Source organism: Telmatherina bonti (genome assembly GCF_933228915.1).
Source record: "Telmatherina bonti genome assembly, chromosome: 4".
NCBI classification, from domain to species: domain Eukaryota; kingdom Metazoa; phylum Chordata; class Actinopteri; order Atheriniformes; family Telmatherinidae; genus Telmatherina; species Telmatherina bonti.
The window spans coordinates 10,695,558-10,721,358 of NC_136622.1; the positions used below are offsets into that span (position 1 = coordinate 10,695,558).

The 25,801-nt window shown below is 40.1% G+C and overlaps 1 protein-coding gene across 2 annotated transcripts in view; it reads right to left on the reverse strand.

Annotated features, from left to right (window-relative positions):
* Positions 1-25,801, reverse strand: part of LOC306755245 (collagen alpha-1(XX) chain-like) — a 59,503-nt gene that overhangs the window by 22,831 nt on the left and 10,871 nt on the right. For both annotated transcript variants that reach the window (XM_079239563.1, XM_079239564.1), the window contains exons 5-18: positions 23,508-23,687; positions 19,394-19,591; positions 18,694-18,861; positions 17,236-17,355; positions 16,988-17,152; positions 16,740-16,898; positions 15,282-15,454; positions 13,839-13,968; positions 13,210-13,355; positions 10,682-10,811; positions 10,356-10,495; positions 2,993-3,119; positions 2,752-2,891; positions 2,541-2,673 (exon numbers count right to left, since the gene is read on the reverse strand). In XM_079239563.1, coding sequence (XP_079095689.1) covers positions 2,541-2,673; positions 2,752-2,891; positions 2,993-3,119; positions 10,356-10,495; positions 10,682-10,811; positions 13,210-13,355; positions 13,839-13,968; positions 15,282-15,454; positions 16,740-16,898; positions 16,988-17,152; positions 17,236-17,355; positions 18,694-18,861; positions 19,394-19,591; positions 23,508-23,687 — 2,109 coding nt within the window. The remainder of the gene's footprint in view (positions 1-2,540; positions 2,674-2,751; positions 2,892-2,992; positions 3,120-10,355; positions 10,496-10,681; positions 10,812-13,209; positions 13,356-13,838; positions 13,969-15,281; positions 15,455-16,739; positions 16,899-16,987; positions 17,153-17,235; positions 17,356-18,693; positions 18,862-19,393; positions 19,592-23,507; positions 23,688-25,801) is intronic.

Consider the following 25,801-nt stretch of genomic DNA (forward strand, 5'->3'; position numbering starts at 1 on the left):
TTGAAAGGGATGGATATGTCTACACAGTGCTCATCAGCTGGATTCCACTCAATGACTGAACCGTTTTCTTATTTTAGCGTTCATTTTTTCCCATTTCTGTTAAAGAGACTGTTCAACCGAATGGTTGTAATGCAGGTAAAATCTAGAGAAATTGAAAGAATTTACAGATCCCATGTATCTATTCTTGTTACTTTACATGGATTACAATTAATAAAGAACAAAACTAAAGAACGTTAAGCACTAAATTCCACACTTATGGATATTTACGTAAAAAATGCAAGATTTTTACAACTCGTATTTCCAAAAACATAAAAAAGTGCAATTAACAATTCTTTACAGTGCATTATTTGAAATTATTAAATATCCATATTCTAAATACTGACCCACACTAACATTTAAACACTTATCACTTACAGATCATGCATCCACCAAAAACCTGGGCTACATCCTCCTATAACCCAGCCCGTTCATCTCACGGTTTTCAATATCGTCCACATCCTTGTGGGCTTTTTAAGCCAACAACCATTAACAGTACAACAATCACAATAAACCGTCATCTACAGTACACTTTATTCCAGTACACATTATCAGCAGACACCCCCATTCATATCCATACACTAGCTCCATTGTCAGAAATCTCTGTCCAAACCATTGGGTACGTTTGAGAAATCTAAAAATATTCCCAAAACAGAACTCAGCAACCACTTTTCATACCCTTAAAAATGTTAGATCTTTTTTAAATGAATCGTTTATCATCAGTGATCTAAATTTAGATAACAAGATGGACTCCCTCTTTTTAACCCCATTATTTAACTTTTTTTTTTAAAGAAAGGCGAAGGAACTGCTTTGAAGCTCAAATTTTATTCAAGGATTGTTGGACTTTATAACATCATTTCACTCCAAACACAACATCTTCATAACTTGCATGGTGAGAACAAGTGATTAATACACAAATGAGTTCTGAATTCTTTTAAACTGTCTGGATGTCAAGCAGCATGTCGCACAACTTACTCACAACAGAAAACACACCCTGGAACTGGTCATTACCTATGGCCCGTCCGCTGGCGTGTCAGACCAGCAGTATCTATTTTTTCACCAGTTGTATGTAACAGGAAGCTCTGGTGACAACCCTGAGGAGACGATATATGCTGCAAACTTCAGAGACATTTTACACTGAGTTTCTACCAAGCAGCAGCCTTCGGCAGTTTAAAGCGAAGCCTATGCGAAGTGCAAAAACTGCACTTCCCTCCTCATCCACTAGGGGCCGCAAAACAGAGTAAGTCCCAATAGACCCAAACTTCACAGCAGAAATAAAAATATTTACAGCCTTGTACAAAAACATTTTTGGGTTTAATAGGTCAGGTTTACTTTCATGACAAATGTGTGGGGAGAGAATTTTTTTCTAACTCCTGTCAAGGTTTGGTGGAGATGTGGACCCAAATGGAGAGACAAGCAGACACTAAGAATGTTCCAGAATAAGTTTCTTTAGTATTAAATGGCAAGGGACTAAATGCAGGCTTCCATACAACTCAATGGACCAGCAATGTTAAAATAAACATGAGGGTTATAAATACACAGAACTAAAACGAGACAAAGGTGACGTCGATGAACTAAACTAACCTAGGTGAACTAATGAACATGGAACAAGGCAAAACAGGAAAAACCACAAAATAAAAGAGGAAACCAGAACTAAGGACACAGGAAAACATAACCTCATGACAACTCCTCCGTTTATAAGTAATCTAATCACAAAACCAGATACCTTTCAGAAAGAGGAATGTAGAACAACCGCTGAGACTTAACTTTAGCCTGCTAAACTCTGTTAGCTGGTTAGCTCCTGTTAGCTCTGGGTTAGCTTCAATAGCTCTTAGCTACAGGTAGGTCGGAGTTTGTTACATGTCAAAGTAACAAGGACATGCTTGAATAGCTGAAAGATGGCGACGGTAGGAACTGTTTAATCACCTACGGGTGATGTCACGGAGGCTCCGTCCATTTTTTATATACAATCTAAGGTTTCTGCCTGCATCATGAAATTCTACTGTGGATCATTTAACTCCAATCGGAAGTCAGCAACTTAAAGCTCCACTTAAAAATAAATCCAACAGGCTCATATTTGTGTTCAGGATGAAACTTGTTTGGCTTCACACCTCATAATACCAGATGATAATATGTTGAGACAAACATCACTGGGGTTTCTCTTCATTACCCAGAATTGATTATTACTGTTACTTGACAATTACTTGGTGAAGTTTAGGGACAGATATGCTCCATCATATTTTCTTCTTTTTTTTTAGTATTTGAACTTGCTCTTGTTGATGTATCATTGTGTCCAATTGGTCCTTTCACAAATTTGTCTCCAAGTTTTATTCAGCCCCCTGACATAACTCTGGGCCCCCCAGTTTGGGAACCACTGTTTTAGGGAATATAAATAAATAGTCTACTAACTTTTGTGATACTGTATAAACTGCACCAAAATGTAAGATGAGGCCGGGCAGGAAATGGACAGATTTATATCAACGCATGGCGTGTTAATGACTTACCGGTGCTATAGCGGATGGCCACGGCTTCACTCTGAGCTCCATCTCCATAAAGTGCTGACAGAGAGATTTGGTATTCTTTATCATTCTCCACCCCCTCCAGAATGGCCCCTTCACTGTCCCCATTTAGCCTCAGCTAGAATAGACAAACAGCACAACAATTATACTCTCTGTCTTTACTTAGACATGCAAATGTCCCATTACGGTTCCCCACCTGTCTCAGGTCTCCTCCATTTAAGGAGATCCACTTTATGAGATAAGAAACAACATCATCAGCTGCAGCCTCCCATCGCACGGTGATGTCAGTACCTGAGAAGTTAGTGACCCTCAGGTCTGATGGGGAGGGCACCTTCACTAGGAGACAGGAACATTCAGTTTTACTTGCTGGTTAAAGTTGATCACATAAAATTATGGTCAGTAAGAGGACATCTAAGAAGCACTTCTGTATGACTTACGCGTGGTGACGTTGCTGGTGAATGCTGCAGACAGACCTTGTGGGTAGTGGGACTGGACTGACACCTGGTATCTTGACAGCGACGAGAGGTTCTGAACCAGCACGGAGGTCAGCCCTGTTACCTCCATCTGGACAGATTATATAAAGGATAAAAAGATGAAACTTTAGAGCCTTTAGATCAGCTTCACACATTTACTTTTTTAGAAGGTTCAGATAAAAAATAAAAATAAAAAAAAGAGTTTATAGTAAATCAAAGCACATTTTACTTCTTTTTATGAATTGGAATAAACTTTGGAATTACAAACTCCACCTACACAGAACCAACTAATTCTCTTTTCACTAAATTGAAAATATTGAAATTTGAGAACCTGTTAAAATCCAAGATTCTCCAAATTCTGTACAAAGTTAAAAATTTTTCAATAACACTATCCAAATGCTTTTCCAAATGAGAGAGAGTAAATTCAGCCTGAGTTAACGTGCATGTTCATAAAACCAGCTGTGAGAACAAAAGCTAAACTTCCTTGTATTTCCACAAGAGGAGTTCAACCCTGGAATAGTTGTAGTGAACATATAAAAAACATGTCAATCAATATTCATTTTGTTGTCAAACATTTCTCGATCAAAATTAAAAAAATAACACGTCACTTTTTAAATTATGAAAGTGGGCCTGTGTGTTGCCTTTCATTTTCTATTTTGAAGTGTATTTGGCTTTATTTTTGCGAAATAAAACATTTCTTTAAGTTATTTAATCTCGCTCCTCCTGAGTGGTGCCAGTGTTTGGTCCTTCACTTTTGACCAAATCTTTCAATGTCACCTTCCAAAATCTTTTTGGCTTTCATTCTGATTTAAAGCCTTTTCATAGGTAGTGACAGATGAGGCAAAGGTGTATTCAATTCTTCAACAATAAAGGCTAAACAAATGCACCAAAATAATTTTAGACAAATTATATCTAGATGGATAACTATATGAAGAGTCCAAGATGTTGCCATGGATGTTCTTGTCTGGGGAAGGAACAATAAAGTTAAATAAGAGAAGCAATGAATAAGAAAAGAAAAAAAGGAGAGAAAAAAATGGAAAAAAGAAAAAGTCAGATATAAAGTCTGATATTTATGAACTGAATTGAAGGTTGGCATGAGATGGCAACAGATCATAATTACATGGCAACCTTAATCTAAATAATAATCCAACTCTGTCACTCTTTGATTTGATGCATAGATTCTAAAAACTCACTGAATTATTTTACATGTATATAATCAGGTGGATGTTCAAATGAACATTATTGTTGATCTGAAATCATTTCTGTTCTGTTGATGTCAACTTTGTTGAGTTATCTTGAAAAGTGTGTATTTTATTCAGCTTGGCAAGCCAGACTGACCCAGCGTAGAGTCTGGGGACTCACTCGCATCAATGGATTTCTAGGGCAGGACAAACAAGCGCGGAGTAAACCAATCAGAAAAATGGCGGATGTGACATCAGTAAAGCGGCAGCCTACAATGTCCGGAAGTGTTCAGTAGAGCGAACTCAACAGAAGGAAATAAACACGACGTGCAGTACAGAAGACATAAATAACCTGTAAAAACCTGAGGCTACATGGCGTCAGTGGCATTTATTTATTTATTGTTCCTGGTCATTTAAAACTGCATTTACGACAAAAAAGAAATGAACTCCTGCTACGTCTGTGCGCCATCTGGAATGTTTTGATAAATACGTGGTGACGCAAGGCATGAGGCAAGAGTTTCCTCAGATCCACCAATCAGAGTAGCCGGTTTATTTAAGACCAATGCAAATTTTCGTGAAAGGGAGGGTGTCCAGACTGAGTCGCTCTCTTTTAATTATATAGAGTACTCCAGTCTGGCGTGGCAGGCTACATTTTATTAACTATTTCAGTGTATTTTGTTGAACTTTTTCCTCTTTTCATCTCTGAAAACCCATTTTGAGGTACCAGGCTTTCATAGTAGAAATGCTTTTAAAGTACTTACTTTCATGTGGTGTGAATTATGGTAAGAGGTCCTGAGAACCGATGATCCATTTACACTGCTGGCCTGAATGCTCAAATCTGACTTTTTTTTTTGCTTGACTGGTTATTTTGCATTTTTAAATGTGACCTGTCTGCGGACTGCTGTGTGAAGAGCTCACGCTCCTGAAGTGACCGGCATGCTCAGCTGGACATTAATGACGTCACGCACAAAACATTGTTGAAGCATGTTGGTTACTGGTATCGCCATTTACTGGCTCCTGTTAAAAACAGTTTGTGAGTCGGCACAAACTGCACATTTGGTTTCTGGTAAAAAGGATGAAGAGGAGAAAGACATTATTTTTGCTATGATGTCCCTATTCAGAGCAACTGCTGAAACATTAGTTCTAGAGGTGGAAAAGTTGAATTGAAAGATCTAAAATTCTGATTTTTTTCTCCACATTTTTAAAATAGTTTTTTTTTTGTTAAAAAATTATTTTTCAAAAAAAAAAAAAAAAAAATCCTCTATAATTTTTTTGTTATTTTTATTGATCTTTTTAGTTGTCTACTTTGGCATTATCGCAGCAGCGGGATAGTCTGGCTAATGTGAGCAAAAAAAAGTTTTATACATTTTTTTGTCTTTAATTTACAAAAATCAGCAATATCAAAGAATTGTGAGAATCACTATTTAAACTGAATCGGCACCCAAAAAAATCGGAATCGAATCAAATTGGGACAATAGCATATCGTCACAGCCCTCATTAGTACAGAGGTGTGTGTGGATGCGGCATTGTAGCCTGGAGTGTTGGGATCAGGACACAAATGATTTCACAAAGCTGGAGTTCTTCCAAAACTTCAGAATGTCAAAAAATACCTTTCACACATCTGTCAATACATCCTCTCAAGATTTTCAACCTGTTTGGCATTGACAAATCTGCTCATGTCCTCATGCCTGAGTACATTAAACTAACTCTAGGAAACAATCTCTAGGAGCTCCAGAATGATGTCAGTCGCATTGAATGCGACCTGGCTGTTCAGACTGTAGTTGCACCTAATGAAATCCAGTATGTATTCAATTCAATTCAATTCAATTCAATTCAATTCAATTCAATTCAATTCAACTTTATTTGTATAGCACCACTTTACAACAATGTTGTCACAGGGCACTTTACATACACAAATCAACATTTCACGCCAATTCATACATGTCCTATAATAGAAACCAACTGATTACATCGAGTCATGACTTGGATCTAATCCCTCATCCTGAACTTGCACACAGCAACAGTTGGAAGGAAAAAAACTCCCCTTTAACGGGAAGAAAACCTCCGGCAGAACCCGGCTCAGGGAGGGCAGCCATCTGCCTCGACTGGTTGGGGTGGAGAGGATAGGAAAGACAGATCAACATGTACAATTGCATTTATTCAGGAAGACCTGTGGAAAAAAGGGTTCAGAACCATATTTGAAAGTGGCCTGAATCTGTCTCAAAAATGTTGCATTCAGCGTAACTTGTGCTGTTCACACTAACAGATATGAACAGATACGGGTCACAATATCTCCCTGAGCCGTCACCTTATCGTGGTGGAGGGGTTTGTGCGTCCCGAAGATCCTAGCAGCTATGTTGTCGGGGGCTTTATGCCCCTGGTAGGGTCACCCATGGCAAACAGGTGTCTAGGGGAGGGACCAGACCAAGCACGGCTCATAGACCCCTATGATGACGACCAACCTGGGCATGAATGTTCCCTTGCCCGGACACGGGTTACCGGGACCCCCCTCTGGAGCCAGGCCTGGAGGCGGGGTACGAGAGCGAGCGTCTGGTGGCCGGGCCTTCGCCCATGGGGCCCGGTCGGGCTCAGCCCGAAAGGGTTACATGGGCCCCACCTCCTGTGGGCTCACCATCTGCGGGAGGAGCCGTAGGGGTCAGGTGCAATGTGAGCTGGGCGGCAGCAAGGGGCGGGGACCCTGGCGGTCCGATCCCCGGCTGCAGAAGCTGGCTCTAGGGACGTGGAACGTCACCTCTCTGGTGGGGAAGGAGCCTGAGCTTGTGCGCGAGGTTGAGCGGTTCCGACTAGATATAGTTGGACTCACCTCGACGCATGGCTTGGGCTCTGGAACCAGTACCCTCGAGAGGGGCTGGACCTTCTTCCACTCTGGAGTTGCTCATGGTGAGAGGCGCCGAGCAGGTGTGGGCATTCTCATCAGCCCCCAGCTTGGTGCCTGCACGTTGGGGTTTACCCCGGTGGATGAAAGGGTAGTTTCCCTCCGCCTCCGGGTGGGGGGGACGGGTCCTGACTGTTGTCTGTGCTTATGCACCGAACAGCAGTTCAGAGTACCCACCCTTTCTGGGGTCCTTGGAGGGAGTGCTGGAGGGTGCTCCTTCTGGGGACTCCATTGTTCTGCTGGGGGACTTCAATGCTCACGTGGGCAATGACAGTGAGACCTGGAGGGGAGTGATTGGGAGGCATGGTCCCCCCCCTCTGAACCATAATGGTGTTTTGTTGTTGGACTTCTGTGCTCGTCATGGATTGTCTATAACGAACACCATGTTCCAGCATAAGAGTGTCCATATGTACACCTGGCATCAGGATTCCCTGGGCCGCAGTTCAATGATCGACTTTGTAGTCGTATCGTCGGACCTGCGGCCACATGCCTTGGACACTCGGGTGAAGAGGGGGGCGGAGCTCTCAACTGATCACCACCTGGTGGTGAGTTGGCTCGATGGTGGGGGAGGAAGCCGGTCAGAGCTGGCAGGCCCAAACGTGTTGTGAGGGTCTGCTGGGAACGTCTGGCTGAGTCCCCTGTCAGAGCGAGCTTTAACTCCCACCTTCAGCAGAGCTTCGAACATGTCCCGGGTGAGGCGGGGGACATTGAGTCCGAATGGGCTGTGTTCCGTGCCTCTATTGCTGAGGCGGCCAGCCGGAGCTGTGGCTGTAAGGTCGTTGGTGCCTGTCGTGGTGGTAATCCCAGGACTCGTTGGTGGACACCAGCAGTGAGGGATGCCGTCAAGCTGAAGAAGGAGTCCTATCGGGCCTTCTTGGCCTGTGGGACTCTGGAGGCAGCTGATGGGTACCGACAGGCTAAGCGGCATGCGGCTTCGGCCGTTGCCGAGGCAAAAACTCGGGCATGGGAGGAGTTCGGCGAGGCCATGGAGAAAGACTTCCGGACGGCTTCGAGGAGATTCTGGTCCACCATCCGGCGGCTCAGGGGGGGGAAGCAGTGCTCCATCAATACTGTGTACAGTGGAGATGGGGTGCTGCTGACCTCAACTCGGGACGTTGTGGGTCGGTGGAGGGAATATTTCGAAGACCTCCTCAATCCTACCAACACGTCTTCCCATGAGGGAGCAGAGCTGGTGGACTCAGGGGTGGACTCTCCTATCTCTGGGGCTGAAGTCGCTGAGGTGGTCAAAAAGCTCCTTGGCGGCAAGGCCCCGGGGGTGGATGAGATCCGCCCGGAGTTCCTTAAGGCTCTGGATGCTATGGGGCTGTCCTGGCTGACACGCCTCTGCAGCATCGCGTGGACATCGGGGGCAGTACCGCTGGATTGGCAGACTGGGGTGGTGGTCCCCCTTTTTAAGAAGGGGGACCGGAGGGTGTGTTCCAATTACAGGGGAATCACACTCCTCAGCCTCCCTGGTAAGGTCTATTCAGGGGTCCTGGAGAGGAGGGTCCGCCGGATAGTCGAATCCCGGATTGAGGAGGAGCAGTGTGGTTTTCGTCCTGGTCGCGGAACAGTGGACCAGCTCTATACCCTCTCTGGGGTCCTGGAGGGGGCATGGGAGTTTGCCCAACCAGTCTACATGTGCTTTGTGGACCTGGAGAAGGCATTCGACCGTGTCCCCCGGGGGCTCCAGTGGGGGGTACTCCGGGAGTATGGGGTACCGGACCCCCTTGTACGAGCTGTCCGGTCCCTGTACGACAGGTGTCAGAGCTTGGTCCGCATTGCCGGTAGTAAGTCGGATTCGTTTCTGGTGAGGGTTGGACTCCGCCAAGGCTGCCCTTTATCACCGATTCTGTTCATAACTTATATGGACAGAATTTCTAGGCGCAGCCGAGGGGTTGAGGGGATCCGACTTGGTGGCCTCAGGATTGGGTCCCTGCTTTTTGCGGATGACGTGGTCCTGTTGGCTTCATCTGGTCGTGATCTCCAGCTCTCGCTTGAGCGATTCGCGGCCGAGTGTGAAGCGGCTGGGATGAGAATCAGCACCTCAAAATCTGAGACCATGGTCCTCAGCCGGAATAGGGTGGATTGCCGTCTCCGGGTCGGGAGTGAGGTCCTGCCTCAAGTGGAGGAGTTTAAATATCTCGGGGTCTTGTTCACGAGTGAGGGAAGGATGGAGCGTGAGATCGACAGACGGATCGGTGCGGCGTCTGCAGTAATGCGGGCTCTGTGCCGGTCTGTCGTGGTGAAGAAGGAGCTGAGCCAGAAGGCAAAGCTCTCGATTTATCAGTCGATCTACGTTCCTACCCTCACCTATGGTCATGAGCTGTGGGTCGTGACCGAAAGAACGAGATCTCGTATACAGGCGGCTGAAATGAGTTTCCTCCGCAGGGTGGCCGGGCTCTCCCTTAGAGATAGGGTGAGGAGCTCAGTCATCCGGGAGGGGCTCAGACTAGAGCCGCTGCTCCTTCGCATCGAGAGGAACCAGTTGAGGTGGCTCGGGCATCTGGTCAGGATGCCTCCTGGACGCCTCCCTGGTGAGGTGTTCCAGGCACGTCCCTCGGGGAGGAGACCCCGGGGAAGACCCAGGACACGCTGGAGGGATTACATCTCTCGGCTGGCCTGGGAACGCCTCGGGATCCCCCCCGCAGAGTTGGCAAATGTGGCTGGGGAGAGGGAAGTCTGGGCTTCCCTGCTTAGGCTGCTGCCCCCGCGACCCGACCCCGGATAAGCGGCAGAAGATGGATGGATGGATGGATGGGTCACAATATTGCAAAAAAAAAAAAAAAAAATCAGAATCAGGTCACATTTAACTGCATAGCCTGAACGCTAATCCCTCACCCACCTGAACCTGTAGATGAGTTGCAGTGTTTTATCTTGTTCTTTAAACAGGGGGAAAAAAAACCAATCCATCTCCAACTTCCTTTTTTCATCTCTAATGAAAACACCTGCCATGTTTCTGCACTGCAGCCTAGCTACCACGCAAAGACAACATTGACAGCTCTGAAGCCAGTATACTCACGTCATACCAGTGTCATAGTATTCACAAACAAAAAGCACACTTGACAGCAAACAAACAAAAATAAAACCTGCCTGGAAAACGTCAGTGCCAAGCCTGATAAGACCAATGCTGCCATGACTGACTGGTCGATGTAACAGAATACTGAACCATAACTGTGTGAGTAACTTTCTGAACTTAAAGATGGTGTTTTTCTGGGGTTTTAGTGGAAGTTTGTTTTTGATGACTTACCTGCTTGATGTCACTTCCGTGGTTAGTGCTATAGGTGATTCTGTGGCCAGGGACATCGACAGCACCCGGCACCCAGCTTACCCTCAACGTACTGTGGGTGACCATTGGGAACTGAATACTCACTGGTGCTGGGAGAGGGACTGCAGGAAAGAAAAATGAGAAAGTACTATACAAACTTTCCAGAACTGCTATTGAAGAAAGTAAACTGAATAGTAAGTGAGTGTGTCATTTGGAGTTAAAAAATAAAAAGTGAAAAAAGGGCTTCCTTCAAGTAGTGACCTAAAGGAAGAAGAGGAAAATACAAGAATGCTGAGAGAAATCCTCACAGGTGGTAGCAACAGAAGTGACAGGGTCACTGGGATCTTCTTCGTAAAGTGCATAAAGTGTGATGGAGTAGTCTGTTGCTGGAAATAAGCCTGTAAGCTCCACCACAGTCTGATCTGCACTGAATTTCTCCTGCACAGACACAGAAACAAAACACAAATGTAGAGATGGAAGCTTGTTAATCTGTCTCATGTTGAAGTACAAAACACTAATGTGTGTGTTAAGCTGACGCTGCTGTATGGATACTTTCAAATATTTTATTACATTGACCATAATTTGAAAAAGGCTTTGGAATAAGGAGGGTGTCTATCCCTAACTACATCTGGAATATATAATGGTATTCAATTATCTAAACATGAGGGAACAGACTACATATAGAGGAAATGGGAAAAAGAGGGAAACATTTATCTCTGTGGAGAGTTTTCAGAAAACATGGAATTTACATTAGAGTACAACAGGGTCAACCATATGGTGTCGGTTCTGCTGGAAAAGCGTAAGAGTTTTTATCACACTGATTCATAAATGATATTGGGGTAACAGCTTATTTGATATTTTATGGAACCAAATGAGAAGGCTACACTTAAATTTTTTTATAAATGCCAGTTCATTAAACCCATTAAAGGGATCTGTAGACAGACAGACGGACGGACGGATGGATAGATACATCCACTAAAGGTTTTCATGTACAAAAACGTGTACAAACTGATTTAGTAATAGAGTGCACTGAGGGTTGCATCCTTTAAAAGTGCAAAATAGTGCATCTGCATCCAGTTAGTAAGTCTTTTACAATTAATATGTTACATGGGGCGTTTATGCACAACCTCGCCAGTGCTGGGAGTAAAATCGATATATGTTCATTTAGGATCCGCAAAGTAATCTATTGAACCTCAAAGCAATTTTTTTTCAAGAAACTCTGCCTATATTTAGCATGTTTCAGTCAGAGGTGCAGTCTGTGGCTGTAGTTATTGTCAGAAAAAGGAAGCGTAGAGCATTTTTCAGATGTGCTGTCCAAGTTCTCAATGTCACATGTTGCCCAGTGGCTATGGTTATTAGGTTTCTATGCAGTTAATAAATGAGACCAAACTAGTTTTTTTTAGCAGTAGCTGGGTTTCTCTCAGTAACAGCAGCAAAAGGTTGCGTCCATGTACACATTGTGTCGCAGACACTGAGCATGTGCACAGAAATTGCATACATATTTGCTGATTGTGCAGTGCATCTGTGATGCCAAAGGCATAATTACCAACATTGTGGCAAAACATCCTGGGTCAGTGGGTGATTCTTATATTTTCAAAAAACAGTCTTCTGTTCTCCAAATTGCAAGCTCGTAAGTTTTAGATGGCTGGCTTGTTGGTTTGGTCAGTTTATGAAATCCTTCACAGATGTTTTCTTATTTATTTTGTTCTCCTTCGAATGTCTTCATATAATTTTTTTAATTTCATCCTGTGTTTGCATCGTCTTACTGACAGCATTAACTTTTTAAAAAATCTGCTCACAAAAAGTGTTTCTTTGTGCGGCTATCACATTTCTTTGCTATAGGTCATTTAAGCGTTTGTTGGTTTCCTCAACCAACACCTCCAATTCCATAGGGTTGAATTTCTTTTTGCACTTTCTCTCCAACCTCCCCCCTGCTGCAAACCACAAAATGCATAAAGCCCTCATTTGAATAGGAAGTCTCCAACTTGTTTCCACTGAAGCCATTTACATTATCACTTAGTAAATCACCTGCAAGCTATGGTTCAGAAAATTCACGGACAATTCTAGACTGCACACGCACATTGGAATTTTAGTAGATCTGGCCCTTGTAAATATTACCCTCTGTTGATAACCATGTAACTGGGTGATGTAAATTATGAAAAATGGCTGAAGGAGCCACCTAATTCTGACAAAGAGATTAAAATTGTATTTAATATCTACACTATGGAAAAGATGTCATTTGCTCTCAAAATGGAAAATAAGAGGTTTTACTGGATGCAGTGAAAATGGACTGAGTGTATGTAAAATATCTTGGGAAAGTAATATAGACGTTGTCATATTTAAAACTTCTCACTTAGATGACGAAAACCAAAAGTACTTAGTTGTGCAGTCTGTGAGAAAATAATTGCAGTTTGCTTAGTTAACACAATTGTATTATGTTGCTTATCTTTAATAAAACAAAAACAAAAATAAAACATCCAATAAAAATAAAAAATAAAAAGCTTTTTCATTGAAATGTTGTACAATAGTATAATGTTTTGAGCATCAAGTTGCATCCTGGTGTTTCATGTTTTTATTTGAATAAACAAACGGTTAAGATTTAAAGTAAAATTTATTATAAACTCAGCCAAGACTATTTCTTTACAGCATCCATGAGTCGTGTGTTGAAACATTTTCCAACAGGATAGCACTATGTACATAATATTTATCTCCCATACACACTCTTGTTCCTCCTTGCTTTCCTTTTCGCCTTTCTTTCTGATGATAACGTTGGGTTTCCCTCATTTTTACTGACATGTCGTAATTCTGCACAAACTTTTACAGATTCATGTCTCACCTCCCTTGCATCATCAGGTTCTCCATGGTTGAGTGCAGAGTACAGGATCATGTACTGAGTAGCACCAGGTGCTGAACTCCAGCTTGCACGCAGTGTGCTGTAAGAGGAAGGAATCACCTGCAAGTTGGTCGGCATGGCCAGCGGCACTGGGGGGGGGGGGGGGGAGAAACATCATTACCTCTGCCAAGGAGGTTATCTGTTTGTTAGTAACTTTACGTAAAGACTACTGGATAGATTTTCAGTGGGTTTTTTTTTATATTTGGCTTTACAAAGACAAAGTAAGAATTCTTCTAAAATTTCTGGGATTCAGGCAGTGATCTGGATCACCCACAATTCCATCTGTAAGTCTGAATGATGTTGCTAACAGACAGACAAGACAGAATGACAAACAGACAATACAATAAAATACAAATAATGATATAAAATATACAAACCAATGCTCCCAAAAACATGACCTCCACGTTGGTAGAAGCATAAAAACCCCCCATCATTCCACATCCCCCTTTTCCCCTGCCATAACTCCAAATTCTGTCCATCTTAGACACTTCACAACTCCCTCCACCTGTAGATTTATTCACATTGTCTTCTTGATACTGATATTGTTATATTTATCTTATTGTCAAGCTTACATGTAGTGACGGTTCCTCTGAGTGCAAGGCCAACGTTGTCTGCATACACAGGGAAGATGGACACGTGGTACAGAGTCTGAGATGACAGACCAGCCAGCAGCACAGTGGATTCGGAGCCAGACAGTACCACCTGCTCATAAAGCATGCAGATAAGTCAGGCCAATACATACACAATCCACCAAGTGAAAACACCTAAGTGAAAACATTTTCATACAAATTTTTAATCATGACGAAACAATAATTAATTTCTTTTGCTGCAAATCTTGAACAAAAATGTTGCACAAGAATCCCTATAATAGGGTCTGCTCTAACGTCTCCAAAATGTCAGATATGTTTATCGAGAATTCTTCTGGTCAGAATTATTTATGTTATTTTCAACAAAAAAATACAAATATGGAATGCTTTAGTATCTATTATTATGTCATATTTCTCACAATAATCTTTATTCTAAATTCTCAGAGTTTTTTAAAAGAATCCAAACAAAACCTGTATGAGGTTGTTCATTCTGAACTGAAATGTCAATCACATAATGTTAGAGAAAAATGAAGAACATAGTTGTATGAATAAATATAATAGTTTTATAATTATTACAGTTTTCACCTTGAAACCTGTGCATTCATATTATGAGCATCATATTCTGTGCAGTTAACATTCTGTACATGATTATTACATTATAACTGTAACCATATTGTCAGTAGATACATAGCTCACCCTTATGAAAGCTAAAAATATATAAAGAAGTAAGATATATTTAAAAACATAAAGACATAAAGAAGAAAACTCAGTGCTAACACTTGTTCTGAGCAACTGCTCTTCAGTTCACTAGTTGCTCACATTCAGTTCACATCTTCTTGTCTTTTGTATTTGTGCTGAAAGTGAATTTCTTGCAAGATAAAGTTACTCTATCAAGATTCTGTCGTTTTCTATTTTAAAGGTTGAGCTTTTTTTTTTAATCCAACTCATAAATAAGGCAAATAACAGAAAGAATATATCCTATTTTTCCATTTTGTCAGGTTCAGTAGTGGTTGCGAAGCTAAATGCGGGCTGATGAGGTAAACTAGTGCAGGAATATGGTCATAATTAAAGCTCTAAGAACCCAGACGGTAATGTGACATTCAAAAGAAAAATAAATTAGCTATGGAAAATGAGACCAGTTGGTATAAAAGCACAGGTGACCAAACAGGGAGCAGGTGAAGCCTATTAACAAATCAAACCAGGTGTACTAATGAACAGGAAGCAGAAAGCAAAATAAAATACACAGGAGGGAAAAAACTATAATCAGGAAACCAGACACGACAAAAAAAGATTGCAAAAGAGCACATATCAGGACACATATTGTTTTACCAAACCAAGTGTGGTAAAAATGTACAATATCTAAAATTTCCTCACATACAAAAGATAAAACGATCTATCTGCAAATGAAACTGAGACTGAGTATCTGACCTCCTGGGGAGTCTGACCCTCAGCACTGTGGTACACCACTCTGTACTGCTGGACTGGCTCAGTAGGATTGGTCCAGTGCAGCTTCACCTCTCTGGGTCCAAGTTCAGAAAACCGGAGATCAGTAGGACTTGGGTAAGAGAGGGCTGGGTCTGCTGTGGGACCAGGCTCCATTCCTTGAAAGATATTAAGAGGAATACTTCATAAACCAAATGCATTGATGTGATCAGTTTTTCACTGAAAAACAGGATAACAGATTATTTCTATCTTCTGCCTTCTGTCAATTGTAAGGTGTTACACATCAGGACATAATGAGAAAGCTAATCTGGACTCTACCAGAGGCTTTTTTTTAAGAAAAATGTAGCATTTAGATATTCAAGAACAATGGCTAATTTGGGTTTTTTGCATTGAAAACAAGAAGTTCTAGGCTTAACTGGTTAAACAAACAGAAGGTCAGGATAAACAGACCTGGATTCATCAAGCCATGAAAATCTAAACCTGGATTAGTGCATGACTACGACTTCCTTAAATATACCTTTGCAAATTTATTACAGAATCACTGGTTTACTATGGCAATGGGAGCAGAGTGATTGAAGCATATGAAGTAGTCAGGGACCAAATAAAACTAAGAGGAAACAGCGCCATGCTTATATGTAATGAAGAGAAAAAGTACAGCAGAATATTGTAGACTGCCACATAATACCAATCTGAAACAATCACATAACGAACACACTAGGCACCAAAAGTGAGGAGGCCAGAGACCTGAAACCTTAAATTTATATATATATATATATATATATATATATATATATATATATATATGTATATATATATATATATATATATATATATATATATATATATATATATATATATATATATATATATATATATATATATGTATGTATATACATATATATATATATATATATATATATATATATGTATGTATATACATATATATATATATATATATATATATATATATATATGTATGTATATACATATATATATATATATATATATATATATATATATATGTATGTATATACATATATATATATATATATATATATATATATATATATGTATGTATATACATATGTATGTATATATATATATATATATATATATATATATATATATATATATATATATATATATATATATATATATATGTATATATATATATATATATTCATGCTGCCGTGTGAAGTGAATACTGCTGTTTTGTTATAAGTGTTAAAAACAAAGTTATTGAACTCTTTTGGTCTGTTGTGGAGCAGTACTAGTATAAACCTGCACAAGGCACTATTTCTGAAACATTATTGAATTTTAAATGATTAATCACAGAAAATCATGGTATTAATCGCAATTAAAATTTTAGAATTACTTTTAGCACATAAAATCTATGACTGAGTTTTTTTGGGTTTTTTTAACACATGACTGTATGTGCTTTACGTTTTGTGATGCCACGGTCCTCTATCCTCCCACACAGAATGTGGACCAGCCGAGCCACCAGCTTGCTAAGCAGAGGAAAGTCATTCACGTTGTAAACGTTCAGATCCACTGGCTCCGATGCCACCTGCCTTAACTCGGCTTCGTCAGCGTTCTTCACACCTGAGCAACATAAAGTTTTAATCATGGATCAACCTTTTTTAACATATAAAATATTGGTAAATGTTTTCTTTTCAGCCTTTCAGCCTTACCTACAGCAATGATTTCCACCCCTGCAGTCTTCAAACGGTTTGCTGCAGCAATAGCATCGTCTTGAGACTTCCCATCAGTCAACAACACCAAGAAAAATGGTGTGTCTTCTCTTGCGCCTGCTTCAGACTTCATGTTCTCTTCCATGACGTGAATCAATGCCTGCCCTGGGGAATGACTAGCTGGTTACGCACCGGCAGCAAATGGTGCATCTACAGTACTTCAGGTTCAATAAATGTTGCGTTTGTACCTGTAAACGTGTTTCCTCCTTTATATCTGAAATTCCTTACTGCCTCCAACAGCTGTTCTTTAGTAGTGTGGTTGTTGAGCTGCCACTCTGTTCGAGGGTCTCCACTGTACTGGGTCAAACCTGAGAAAAAAAAACTACATTAGATGTGATTATAAAATCTGTCACACAACATTTGGAAAAAAGAAGTCCATTCTACTTTGGTGAACTTAAACATTCCTGCTTCTGTTTTTGTTACTTCAGAGTTATAGCTATAATAGTAATTCAATATCAATAGCGTTGCTCTTTTCCCACCTACACAGCGATATATGGCGATAATGGTGAAAAGGGAGTGTTGCAGGTATTCATAGCAGCATTTGAAGAATTTAAGATCAAGGTGTATGCTTCATTTCATTAGATGCATGGATATATCAGTTCTTGGCCCCATCCTCTTCATTAACCTCAGGGGTGTCCAGTTCTGGTCATTAAGGGCCACAATCTGTGCTCCAACATACTTGACCTAAACTAATGTGCCACTGAGCCAAACTACATTGGCTGTTGAATACATTTAATGTAAGTCAGGTGTGTTGCAGCAATGATGCAACAAAAACCTGCAGAACCAATTTTGGACACCCCTGTTCAACCTTATTCCCCTCTGTTGGGTCATCAGCCTCCATGGTTTTTCTTTTCATTGCTATGCTGATAACACGTATCATCATCATTAATCTCTGTCACAGCTCACCACCTGTCTGGAGGAGACAAAGACTGTATGGAGCACAATTTCCTCCAACCCTACAGCCCCAAAACTGAAGCCATCCCGGTGGGCATTCCTCACCAGACCAAATTATCACTCAAAACCAGCATTACTTTCTCTGGCTCCATTATTAATCTCTCATCAGTTTTCACAGTTTCGCAGTTTTGGACCACCAACTCACCTCTGAATCCCATTTTGACCTCATTCTATCACCTCTGAAACACTTCCAAACTCTCTCTCAGATGAAGAAAAGTTGGTCCATGCCTTTATCTCCTCCAGACTGAGCAACTGCTATGCACATCTCATTGGGATCTATAGCAGAGGTTCCAATGCTTCCAAAAAGCTGCTACTCGGGTCCTGATGAGGTTGTGCGAATATGATGATATCATCCCCATCTGATGACTCCACTGGTTTCTTGTCTCCACCAGGACTGAACTGAAGGTTTCCCTCTATACAGCTCAATATATTCATGGACATGCTGATTTTAGGGGTGTCGTGGTCACAGACTCCATTTTAGATCCCTTTCTTTGCAGGATCAGCTTTTCTGTATTTGCAGCTTGTTTCTGTATTTGCAGCACTTTTCTGTCTTTTGAATTATGTTTTTGTATTTGCAGCGCTTCTCTGTACTTGCAGCTTTTCCCGCTAAAATTTCTGTTTGTATACACGGCGTGTTGTTGTATTTTGTAGATGGTGTCCCCACCATACTCCCTAAACAAGCTGGTTCTTACCGATCTGGATGTGATTTGGCCCAATGCGGAAAGGTGTCACCAGTCCCTCCAAGAAGTCTCTGACCCGCCTGAAGTTGCTGCGTCCAATACTCCAGGAACCATCCACCAACAGTATGATGTCTGCTGCAGCTTCTGTGCTGCACTCATATGGTTTTCTTGGATACATCCCTAAATTTAAGGATACAAGAGATGGACATTCTTAAACTGAAGCCGTTCTTTATATTGCCCTAAATATTGCTTATTCATTTAATGTTTTTCTCGTGTGCATTGAGGAAACAGATGACTGTTGAAGGCAGGCAGAATGCTAGTGTGTACAGTAAATACTGTTTGAACATGTGTCAACATGAAGCATTCATGAGCATTTCCATGCATGTAAGGGTCTGTGCGCTCCTTTAGATTATGAAGAGAATGCATTTGCCTTGCAGCTGCAAAGGATGGCCTGTCATTATCCCGTACCTGTCCCTCCCTTATGCAAACACTGTCATCACTTCCAAAACCAACACTTACTCCTCCAACAACCTCATGTTTTCTTAGATCCCCATTGCAGCTGAAGGCATCTTTCAAAGTCAGCGTAATGTCCTGCTAAAACAGACTTTTCTTTTTGTCTGCTATCTATTTTTGGTTCATTTAGGTCAATAATGTACTTCAAAACAGCAGAAGAAGTCCAAGACATTTCCTAATGTAGCATATTAGACGTTACCTGTGACTGGCTGAGTATGGAACGGTGTTTTCCAGGTTTTATCCTCTGTCAGTATACCCTGTTTCATTCCCTGCTCCTCCTTGTTTTCCACCGCAGAGCGATGTCGCTCTTTTTCTTTCTTTCTCTTCCTCTTCTCTTTGGTGGTTTTCTCTGAGGCCTCCTCAGGGATTTCAGAGGGCCTTTCTGTGGTTAGGGGTCCTGGAAGCCAACAGTTTACAGCAAGATAGACAAAGTTAATTCAAAACAAGATGTGACAGGAATGTATCAAAGGAAAAGTGAGATAAAATGTAATCAAACTTTTGAAAAGCTTGCTACTCCTTGACAAGAGCAATTTATTTCACTTCCTCTGACTTAACCACCATCCTCATGGTCTTGTCTTATTTTTAGCTTCTAATTGATCAGCTCTTATTTGTTTATTTATTTAACGGTTTATTTTTCAGGGACCATGTACAAACATTAAACTCAGACCAGACTGAGTACCAGCATCTCCAGTACCTGTGGCAGGTAGAAAAGAAATGCAAAAGAGTTTAAAGAAATAAAAAAAATAAGAACAATTTAAAAAACACATGACAAAATATACTTGTGATAATATACAGTGACAATAAGTCAATAAGATGCATTAAAAAATTTAAGTGCTGACCAGATTGACATCTCAAAATCCTTTATTTTATTTTACTTCTTTGGAAGAAATCCTGTAAATGTGCTGATCTTTGAGTCTGTGGGGAGTTTGTTCCATCTCTAGATATTGTTACTGTTTATTGGTGCAGAGGTAAGGTGAGCAAAGACCTTAAGGGATGAAGATGCAGTGTCATCTATTATTTTAAAAACCAAAACTTAGAATTTTATGCCCGTTCAATGACAATAGTGACATTGTTCTCTTATCCAGGTTTTTTTTTCTTTTAACATATTCTGTCCAGCATCATGACAGCATAATGCTCTGGCAAGAGGAGCCTTTTGGATATGGGGCTCCCTGCCATGGTGTGGAGGTTTTTTTTTAAGTCTTTAGTTCTTGTTTCCTGTTTTTATTTTGAAGTTTTTCCTGTTAGCTTCCTTGTATTTTTCTGTTTTTTTTTTCTTCCTGTTCATTAGCTCCCCTGGTTTCCTCATCTACTTCCCCTGTTCCTTATTAGTCCCTCCAGTGTTGACATACTCCTCTGTTCTCAGCTTTATTTGTCAAATCATTGTCATCTTTCTTCCAGCCAATGTTCTTATTCTTTCTGTTGGATCAGGGGAGTCAAACTCCAGTCCTCGAGAGCCGGTATCCAGCAGGTTTTTGTTGCTTCTCTCTACCAACACAGCTGATTCAAATCAATGGATCCAGCAGCTTCTCGTCAACCTACTTATGTATTTTGGTCAGGTGTGTTGGAGGATGGAGACAAGTTTGACACCTGTGGATTAAACCATTATTTTCATATTCCATCTGCCTCCTACCTCATGGTGCTGCATTTAGGTCCCCACATCTCTACAAATCCTGACACTCCCCTTGTCTCTTACATTTACATTTTCTGCTTATAACCACTGGACTGGAAAGACAGCGATAAAAGAAGAGCAAAACAAACAACTGCAACAAATCCTCAATGGTAAAACTAGCCCTCTTCTACACCTGTAAAGACACATTTATTCTAGGACTTCAAAGAAAACACAACAAACATCATCAGAATCATAAACTACAAACACAGCAGTGACAAATAAATGTGTATCTGTGTGTATGTGTGTGTACTAAACATTACATTTAATATCTATTATGTGATTATGTAAGGTTATGTGAGGATTGTGTGAGGATCAGGGACAGATCTAGAGGGCTCCAAGTCACAGTAACCAGCAACCAATACAGAAGCAGAGCCCACCCACCTCAGGGACGGCCGCACGCCCACCAAGGAGGGGCAGGGTGTGTGGCCAAAGGAAAGCTGCAGCCAGATTCCTTTTTTGCACATTTACAAACTTAATTATTTCTTTGTTTTACCAGGATGAAAAAAACTTGATTTACAAATTTAAACTGAAATGATTTTAAAACATTTGTTTACAGCTGCAAAATATTTCTGACTTTATGATAAGCCCATAAACATCTCACCATCCCCATTCATGAATGATTGTGGAATGTTGTTTGCAATCAAAATAGAGTGGTGAAATCACTCCCAGCACAATATGGGTTGGTGCATTTGGCAGGATAGCCCCTACCCAGTTTGCCCAGGCCACTTCCCACAGTCCACCCTCCCACCCAACAATCTAGTGTCCACCCTGCCAACCCTCTCCCACATTCCTACTCTAAACCCTCCCTATCTAGAGCTTGTAACATCCAGATTAGCATCCTTCCGATGCGAATAGATGACTGTATCATCTGCATACCTGAATTTTCATATAATCTTTCACATACCAAGAGGAGACTGTTTATCTACCGAGTAAACAACAGTGTGCCTAAAGCAGAACCATATAGTATTACCATGGTGCAAACTCTCACTAGTGATTTTATATAATTTATACCAGGGGTACCCAAGTCCATCTCTGTAAAATCTATTATACTACAACTCTCGGATGCATCCCTTCTCCAAACACCACAATCAAATGGTAGAATCCCCTCATCCACATGTCATTCGGCTCTACAGAGGCATGGTAACAAGACATTCATTTGATTCAGGTTTGTTGGAGAATAGTTACATCTAAAATTTGCAGGAAAGTAGATCTAAAGGACCGGCCTTGAGCAACCCTGATTTATACACACAGTGAGAGTGATTTAGTATATATGCACTATTTAGTATGTAACTAACATTTTGTCGCTTCTCACAGGAAGTCAGTGGTGTAATGGTTAATGGAAAGAGCTACGGTTCTGATGTTCATGCTTTAAATTCCTGGTTATGCATTTTTACAAATCATCTTCTACTCTTTTTCATTTGTAAGTTACTTTGGATAAAAGCGTCAGCTAAATGACTGATCTTTTCGTTTTTCATGTGGACGGTCATTGTAGCTTAACTTCCCATTCATGCTGATTCATGAAAACATGGTTTCTGATTTGTGAAAGCTTTTTTCAATTTGTGATATTTCAGTCCAGCTTTGAAGAGTAAGTTAGGTGTTGTAGTTTTTTGTCAGGACGTAGTCCAATGTGGTCCAGATGCCAAATAAAAATCATAAAACGAGCCTAATTTGCATTTTTACCAAACTAATTAGGCTCATTACATAAAGACGTAAATTGTCCTAAGTTGGCTCCACAAAATCGAATCTATTCTATTCTACAGTCATTTAGAAGACGCTTTTATCTAAACTGACTTACATATGAGAGTGAGAAGAAGAAGCACAACTATCTAACATATGTATAAATGCATAATCAGGAATTGCACCCATGAACATCAGCAGCATACCCCTTTTCTTTAACCACTACGCTGCTGACTTCCTCCATTAAAACTGAAGTTTGTACTATGAGATGATGTCATCATTGGGCCACTTCTGGTATTTAGGCCCTCCCTTTCCGTGTAAAGCTGCCTTTTGTTAATTTGTTTCGGTATTTGTAAAAGTGGTCTGCCAATTGTAGATTGTCTTGGTTCATTTAAGTGTTTCTTGAAACATAAATTGGTTTCCTCAAATAGGAATTTGCTTTCTTAATTTTTTTTTTTCAAACATGTATGTTTGATTCCTAAAAATGTAAAAATGTTTCTTAAAATATAAATTTATTTTTTAAAATGTATATTTGTTTCCTAAAAAGTGATTTTTTTTAATTTGTTTTTTAAATTGTGAATTTTTATAAAATGTCATTTTGTTTTCAAATTTTGGAATGTGTTTTTGACATTTTAATTTGCTTTGCACTTCCCAGCCACCGTACTATCAGCAGACATCTTGAAAAATGGCCGTCATCTCGGATTTTCAAATTTTCCACAAAATTGTGCCAACTGTGCCAATTTTCATGCTTGTATTAAAGTTTGCATGATTGTTTCTATCATCTTCTCAACTAATAAATTTAGATTTACTTATTTAATTACTTACTGTTATATTGTTTTTTTATCTTCAAACCTTAGACCATGATCTCATATCGGACTGGATACAACTTGCTTTTTACTGACATCATCACTACTGTAACAGGAGTGATATTGGTTTGTCTGATTTACCTTTAACAAGTATGCAGTACCTGCAGTAGTGGCAGAAGAACCAGTTGTGGTCGTGAGCTCTGGGTACAGAATTGATGGCAGACCCAACAAGGTCTCTGTTGCATCGTCCAAATCACCCGATCCTGATCCACCCGGCAATATCTTCTTCTTCTGGTCACGGCTACCGCTGCGAATAAGCTCCTCCTCACGCAAACCCTCCACTGGGAGATAGAAAATGAAACTGTCAGAAGAAATACTTGCAAACAAACCACCAGGATAAAACATGGAGCCAGTGGGTGACAAAAACAATCTTTCTAAAAATATGTTCACTTTTAAATTATTTTTTGCAGTAATGTTTCAGTAAAAAGATCTTTACCTGTTATTATAATTATCTTCTTTTGTATAAATACCATAATTTTTTTTTAAAGAATTACCTTTGAACTATAAAACTGCATATTTAAAACTTCATTTTTTCATCAGGTTTTCTATGGAGGCTTGAAGTTAGAGGTAAAACTGAGTATGCAATTAGACAGCAATTAGACAGAATCAAATTATAAAAGGCACCCAGTCCAACAATATATTTCATAAAATAAGCCTTTATGCTGATGACACTTTACTGTTCCTCCAGAATTCACAAACATCTCTATCTGAAACAATCTCACTAATTAATTTCTGACTATTCTATTGATTGGTATAAAATCCCAGTTACCCATTAACTGTAGCTTTCAAAATCCATCCAACATCACTTTACAATCAGGCAACATTAGATGCCTGGGTGTAAATATTCCTTCCAGACTGTCAGATCTAACATGAGATGCAATCTCACCCACCTTCTTAGGCCTATAAAAGATAACCTTGCTTGCTGGAAATCCCTCCCCATTTCACTTATGTGGAGAGTTGCCACTATAAAGATGTTGGTACTTCCCAAAATCAACTACTTGTTCTGTATGAGTCCTTTGAAACATCCCCCAACCTGGTTCAAATCATTAGAATCATACATTTCCCAGTTTCTCTGAAAGAATAAACAACTCTGCATTAGTTTAAAAACTCTACAGAAACTTAAAGATAGACGAGGATTAGAATGACCTAATTTTCAACATTACTTCTTAGAAAAAAGGCTATAATATGTCTTAAAATGGCTTAAGCCTAGTCCATTAGATGAACTATGGACAGACAGAACAAATGTTTTGTGACAATTTGGAAATCATATCTTCCTTTCTTCATCTTAAATGTTAAAAGGTTAAAATTGTTTGAAAGTATCAACTTTAGCACCTCCCTGACTGCATTATCTTCAATAATGCCATGTAAACTCACACCCATCTGGAACAACCATGTTATTGTACTAAATTAAAAAAAAAAAAATCATTTTTAATCAGTGGATTAAATTAAATACTTTGAGCATATTATTCATTAAGGAAGTATTTTATTGTTCTGCCCTTGGACTGATTAAACTGTTTTAAATGCCAGGTATATTGTGCAAGACATTTACAATATGGTATTTTTAAGCCATGTTTGTTAGTAAGAAAAGACTTTTCTCTGCCCCAGTTATATTTGATGTTGTTTTAGTTCTCACGAAACTTTATGACATTCTTGCGAGACTTCTTAGCAAACCCGTGAGTTTCTGGTATCCGCTAGTGTTTCCGCTAGCCAGTTATCTCTGTCATGTTTTAAAGAGTTCCAAGTTACTTTTCCATCTTTTTCCCCCAAGACAGCAACGTCTGTAAGTGTGTTATTCAGGTATATTTTGGCTAATTAATATGTTTGCCGTAAACACAAACGGTTAAAGTGTTTATTCTGTACTGAATGTGTGCTAATTGTTAGGGAACGCTAGGTTAAATGTAGCTTCCTGTTAGAAGCTTAGCTGAGCGACATTTACCGATCTCATAATTTATTCTCTGCTGTTTGTTTTATAGTTTTATTCTTTTAACATGTCAACTTGTAAAGACAAGAAAAAAAAGTAGCAAGACGTTCGTCTTCCTGGATTGTGAACACGAGTTTGGTTTGCTGTTTAATCTGTGTTCACGCACCAGTTCAACACACAGACAAAACAGTACATTTATCTTTTAATACACTCTCAACACGATATGGGATTAACAGCAGCAGATTCCTAGAATATCAACACCTCAAATCAATTATACACAAAAAATTTCCCCTTCTTCAAAGAGACATGAAACTTTCTCCCATAGTAGCAGAATTTATGGACTGTTTCACCCCAAAGTTACTTTAAAAAATATAGACTTATGTTAAATATAGATTATACAAATTCCTTGTCAACTTCAAAATGGGAGATAGACCTATCCATCAATCTTAGTCAATCTTTCCATAGAAGGCATGA